The sequence below is a fragment of the Ammodytes marinus genome (genome assembly GCF_949987685.1).
Source record: "Ammodytes marinus genome assembly, chromosome: 13".
NCBI classification, from domain to species: Eukaryota; Metazoa; Chordata; class Actinopteri; order Uranoscopiformes; family Ammodytidae; genus Ammodytes; species Ammodytes marinus.
In genome coordinates this window covers 11,055,602-11,062,413 of record NC_137217.1, presented here as the reverse complement: position 1 = coordinate 11,062,413, position 6,812 = coordinate 11,055,602, and the positions used below count along the sequence as shown (strand labels likewise).

General features: G+C 41.4%; 1 protein-coding gene across 1 annotated transcript in view; it reads right to left on the bottom strand.

Moving 5' to 3' along the window:
* The window catches only part of rspo3 (R-spondin 3), a 15,235-nt gene extending 9,474 nt beyond the window's left edge, over positions 1-5,761 (bottom strand). Inside the window, exon 1 of the mRNA XM_080038927.1 lies at positions 4,904-5,761. Coding sequence (XP_079895053.1) covers positions 4,904-5,003 — 100 coding nt within the window. The 5' untranslated portion in view covers positions 5,004-5,761. The remainder of the gene's footprint in view (positions 1-4,903) is intronic.
* Between the last annotated feature and the right edge of the window lie 1,051 nt (positions 5,762-6,812).

The following is a 6,812-nucleotide window of genomic DNA, read 5'->3' as shown; positions in this document are numbered from 1 at the left end:
GTAGAATTGGAACATCTGAGCACTTTCTAACAACGAAAATGGAATTTATCTCAATGGACGATTTCATTTGCATACTTTTTGAGCGATCGCAGCTTTTGATAAGCCTCAATGCCCCATGCCGGAGTAACACTTTGTGCTTGAAGATATACCACACCAGTAACACCAGCCTACCTTTCTCAAAGCTCATAGCAGGAATTCACCTTGGCTGTTCGTGCCAAGGATGGACACCGCCTTACTGTAAAATGGGAACTAATTCAGCACTAAAATATCCACAAATATTGTCCAGCCAGTGACCCTGGAGATGCATTGTAATTTCCAGACAGTTAGACCCAATTGACAATCAGAACCTGATCTAAAAAACATTGGAAAAGTACATTTTTTATAAGTGGTTTAACACGTTTTTGTTCTGGTGGCTTGCAACAGGAACAGGCTGATAACTTAATCAAGAGAGCTTTAACCAGATTGTGGAAGTAATATATTTTAAACAGTGTAGTTTAAGTGCAGACGTCAGGTCAAACTGCCCTTTGGCCTCACTATGCATTTGATTGTATAGGCCTGCCTCTTCAATACCAACATCAGTCATTTAATAATAACACCAAGTCCGGATGCACGGCTGTATCACATAGGCTTTTTATGCTTCACGGGGGACCAATAAGGAAGAAGGTATATTACATCTCACTCATTACTTTTCCAGGATTGTATTATGATTATGGTTGTAATGTCCCGTGCATAAGTACTTTATCACATTAAACTTATTACTATTATGTTGTAGTACTAAACACCTTCTGTTTCAACACATGACTCTATGTATATTCATTTTAACATCCCATGTACATCAGTACTATATTGTTTTGTTTATGTTGATATATTTAAGTACATTTTTTATCCCCCCTCTCTTCACTTACGTGTGGGACAATTACCCAGACTTAACGATTGAATAAATTTGTTGTACGTTTCAAATGATTTTAATTGTATGTTGACAGCCTTGTCAAATACATTTATTATATCTCCCTAATTCCAGCATATGTATTTCAAAATGAAGACGAAAACACACATATCAAGTTCTAGTAACACATTGTAGAACTATTTAATGATTATAATAAAGACAAAGACATACATTCAGTTTGATTTACTTCTCGCAGTTTCCTGGAAATGCTTGTGTTTATTCTTAATCAGTATCTGACTGTACTTAGTGGACAAAACAGTTACAAGGAGAGTTTTGGTTGGTTGGATAGGGATGCACAATTCCCCAAAGACACTGTAGATAAGGCAGACATGAACCTGTCATGTCATGTGTATTTAGGTTACATTTCCATGATGTTGGGTAGTTCAGAGCAGCATGTTTTCAGCTTCTGTTCCCAATGTTTCAGTAGTGTGTTTGTTCTTATGAGGAAATTAGTTTAAGTCACCCCTCTGTTATAAATGCCATGCCTTAGTAAAATCCAGGAAGTGGATCCCAGGCTTTTGGGAACAAGAAAATCAACTCAGGGATGAGTATGTGACAGCCTATTTATAAACCCAGATTTACACCTGTGACATTGAGTCAATATGTAGGAAATAGCCACGAGAGAGGTTCCATGTGTTACATACTCGTGAACCCTCGCTGCACTGATACTCCATTCCCAAAGGCATTGTTTGCATACTGTTGTAGTATTCCCACATGGTAGGCAAATCAAACGCAACCCCTGTAGGCGCCTGAGGAATTGCTTTTCCTCTCCAGCCTTGGCATCTCATGCCACTGGTTTCAGTTGGCCCTCTCCCTTCCCCTTTAAGTTTGAGGTTTAGCTGCCAGTTCACCATAGATCATGGACACTTTGTTTGAAATATCTCGACAATCTTTTTCAACTGCTGTCCATTTGCCCACATGTGTTCCTGCCAAGGAGCCCAGATTCACAGAAGTCTTAAGACGCAGGAATTTGGCCTTGCCCTCGCACTTGCACCAACAAAACCTCAGTTGGACAGTGGTATCTTGCATAACATACCAACAAAGTCACATATGAATAAACACATCCACATGCCTGCACACACACAAACACAGATGGTTCATGGAGAAAATAGAACCGTGCGTGAAAAAAAAGAAAAAAGAAAGAAAAGGATTGACATGGAAAAGCATTTGACCTTAAACCTTGAATGGCTACCTCATTTGACACACTCGATTACCCTTTTATTATCCGTATCCCATGTTTAGCTTTAAATCAAGACCCTAAATCAACCCAGCTTCATCTGCCACTCTGCTGACCTCCCTCCGTAAACTATTTAGCTATATACGTATATAGTTTCCACTGTGCGCACCCAGGCACCCACAAGTCTTGGTTTTTGGATGCATCATCACAGGCAGGAAGCTCGGTGCTCGGGTTCAGTCTCTGCATGGTGATTTGGACCAGTTGACTTAATGGTCATTGACTCCCAACTCACTCTTACCCCCTTCGTTCCCTCTAAAGTGTGTACTCATTCAACCCTTCTACCAACTAATCACCCCATCCTCCCTGATATATCTCTGAAAGTGTCAGATATCAGTTTGGGTTACTATAAGCGCTTGTCAATTATTGGGTACTGAGTCAGTCGGTAGAGGCAGAAGTTTACTCCTTTCCTCTTTGAACTTAACCTTCTGCGTCCACAGAATCAAATGGTGGCCGAGTGTGCTGATATGCTCCATGATAAAGTTCTTCATTTTTTTCAGTTCCATAAAGTACATTTTCCGCATTGCATCTTGAACAAAAGCAAATTCATACTAGATAGAAAAATGATAATTTTAGAAAAAGCACACTGTTGTATGCTTTCAATCTTAGGGCATTATTGCAGATGCAAATCGTTTCTCGGGTACTCTCAGGATAGCTTCCTGCTCCCCCCTCTCTCACAATGTGTTGAGAGGCTCTTCAATATTGTTTAGGGGGAAATAAACATTTAAAAGAGAGAATCTGTGTGTCTCGATGCAGTGCAGGGTATAAAGTAAACACAATGATTTCTATATACGCTACATTAATACAGCACAGGCACAGATTTCAGTGCGGATAATGAACCTGTTACATACAGCATGTACATTTCACCGTTTTTTCATCAGCATGGATGATTTCTAACGCCTTAACATGTCAGTTTCTGCAGTCTAAACATAAGATCTGTGTCACACTGCTGAACAGCCAAACAATCCGCGCTTAGTTGCTCTTGTCTGACCCAAACTACATTGGCCAGAGCAAAGTTAACCACAGAGCTCCTTTAAAACTACATAATAAACACATCATTAACCCCAAATGCTGCAACTCCCCTCCTTGGTCCCTCGGTCATGAAGGGGAACATTAACAACACGCACGCACGCACGCACGCACACACACACACACACACACACACACACACACACACACACACACACACACACACACACACACACACACACTTTCTTGTACAGAATACATCATCTGAACTCTGTGATTCATTGCAAAGAGTATGTGATGTAGAGAAGCTTCAGCCCCAGGTGGCAGGGATAGAAACATCACTTAGATTGTACTTATTGTAGATCACTGACTGTTGTCGGCACGGCTGGCAGCTGATACATGGAATATTCCATCGCTATCACTGCTCTTAACAGATTTAGTCACAAAGCACATCTGGAGACCCTCAGTGATAAAGTGTGCAAAGGGAGAATAGGAATACATACTTTATTGATGCTTATTTCTTAGTGTCATGGAAGAAAAGGTTGGTCAGAGCTCAAGAGACGAGACATATTGTTGGACCTCGGTGAGATATATGGGAGACTTACTTTAAATACCATCAGACTTGAGAGTGAACGCAGTATACGGAACATCTCTCCTGCTTTGATGGAGCCCACTATCAAATGTGCAGACTAATCCAGATATTGAACGGTGATCAGAACAGGATGGGATATGATTTTAAATTTCGATACAGAGTAGAATTTCTGACTGGCATAGCATGTGAAGCCCCCACCTACTCTGTGTGTTATCTGGGCCAACTTCAGGAGGAAAGATGTTTCCATAAATTCCAAAATGTGTCGAGAAATAAATTGAACACGAAGGAGGTATATGAGAAATAAAGCCGGGAATATCCTTTTAAAGACTGCTCAGCCCTGACACCTGGGCAGCACACACTGCGTGCCTGAAGTCTGCTGGCCTGACCACTAGAGAGCGACGGGAGCCAGGGGGCTGAGTGCAAAGAACACCGACTGCAGCCTCCAGGTGATGGGATGAGCAATTAAATAATCAAATTAAAGTTCAAAATTAACATATTAAAAGTGGGCTTAAAATGATGAAATTACCAAATGTATATTGGATGGGTAAATAAATACAATTAAATAACTAATTGGCTGGCATTTCCATATTGCAATCAAGATAACAATAACTTCTCAGTAAAACAGTTGAAGTAGATATATACCATTTAATGCATGAAAATAGGGTTGGATGTTGAATGTGGAGAGGTGTGATAATATGTCTATTATTTGGAGTAGCTTTAATAATCAATAATAATCTGAGATATCAGTCAAATCATTGTTATGTTTTCCAAAAGTAAACTGAACTCTTCTAGTTCTAAATGTTATAATAGCGAGAGCAAAAAATGCAGTTTGTTTTGTCTTATCAATGGGACATTGAGTGTTTCCAGTTGTGCAGAGTGTGTAGGAGTGCTTTCTGACCTAATAGGCCAACGGTTAGATGTCTACCAATTTATTGCAGATTCTTAATAAGAATGTGCCAGTCATGTTTTCATACATTTAGAAATGACTTCATATTGGATTCATATCCTTGGTGATTTAGAATGCATTCTGGAGACTTTGGTCACTTGATGCCTCTCTGAGTAAAACAGGCCAATAAATACTGAATATTTTTTTTTTAAAATAAAGTCCATGCTGAGTGCACCGAACACATGACGGCAATGTACTGCACTTTAACCTACTCACGTTTATGTTGCCGGTGCCTGGAGCTGCTGTGCTGCTGACATCCAGTGTAATCCATGCAGTGCGAGATGATCAAAACAAAGGAGATCAGTTGCAATTGCATAGTAGCCCAGAGATGAGACTCGTAAAGCCAATGTCAATGTTCACCAAATCACTTTTTGGGAAAAGATTCCGTTTTCTTCCCCCAGACGGAGGCAGAGTCTGAAGGGGAATAGATAACTCCTAAACACAGCAGCAGGACCCCCAGCTATGTGGTGATATGTGGTGATGGTAATGTACGGTGGCCCAATGATGCCTGGGCCACTTCGACTGTAACATCGTGGATAGGATCTTCAGATGCCAGACTGAGTCAGGGACCCGTTATCCGTGCCGTGGTAAAGAACATCCCCTCCAAAAATATAAAAAAACAAACAAACACGCCAAAAGAGCTCGATCCGGCGCGCACAGAAGCAGGGCGAAAATCAATCATTAGTGTCGACCGAAAAGATGAATACAATAATTATTGATGACTAAAAAGTCTGAGATATATCCATGTGTAGAACTCCTAAAGTGACCTCTCTCCCCCTCTGTCCGTCTCTCTCACTGGAGATGCGCCGTGCGTCCCGGTGTGTTTGGAGACCCTAATGTGCCCGGCGCGCTGAGGATCTCGGCTTCATCTGTAGCATCAGTTAAAACACCAAAAATAAAAACCAACACAGGACCAAATCTAGTTATCACAACAAAAAACTAAAAAAAGTTGAAGGTTTCGTAGATCGTTTGGCTGTCAAACACACACGCACCACCTCTCGCTCGCTGTGGCGGCAGGCAAACTGAACCAAAGTAAATCTCCGCAGTTTCAGCGCTTTTCTGCTTTGCGTGCAGGACCCATTCACTCCCCTGCTGCCGGCCGGCTGATGAATTCAGCCCTCTGCTGTCTCTCTGTCTCTCTCTCTCTCCCCCTATGAGCTCCAAAGTTTATTTAGAGGGCAAGCCCCCCGCGTCAGAGAGAGAGAGAGAGAGAGAGAGAGAGAGAGAGAGAGAGAGAGAGAGAGAGAGAGAGAGAGAGAAAGAGAGAGAGAGAGAGAGAACATGTTGAAGTTATTTCAACCAGGGTTTAGAAATGTGTACTGTAGCCTCTCTATGGTTCCAGTCTGTCACTAGCTTCCAGTGATGCTTTACTCTTTTAACATGAGCTGAATGTAAAAGCCATGGAATCACCTGCTACCCAACAATTTTTTCCTACATATGAATTTATTTTTCCATGTTTACAGAGCCTTTTCCCCCCATTTAATACATTCCTAAACTAACACAGGAAGTGTTTTATATGGAATATAATTACGTAATAATCAATAAGGTCATAGAAAATGATATCATTTGGTTGAACACATTCTGGACACAATACCAGCTGACATATTACAGCAGTGCTGAATGAGAGAAAGAAGAGCTTAGTTATGACAGCATGTGTTAATCAAGATGTCCTGTTGTTGTGCCCTTAGACTTGAGTCATTTCCTCCAAATGTTTGTGGGAGTTTGAGTGTCAAAGAGAAAGGAGACAGGCTATACTTTGTCTGGCTTATATCATAATGAATCCACTTTGAAAACGTGAGATTAGCACAAACACACCTCTGCACCTGATACTGTTGTTGCCGGAAAGTCATTGTGTCGTTCCCCGGGTCGTTTGTATGGATACTGTAGGTGAGAGGAGGGGGTACAAGATGGTCTGATCACTTTCTATTTCTGTGCAATCTCTCCACCCCCCCTTTAGTTTCACTAGCGCTGATGGTTTGGTGTTGAGACAGAAAAATCCCCCAGTTCCCCATCAGCCATGGAAGCAGTGGCAGCATCTCATCTTATTACCTCTAGAGGGAGTTAGCTCCATAAAAGCTTGAGACACGTCGTCATAACAGATAAGCATGGGTACCAGTGAGTTATG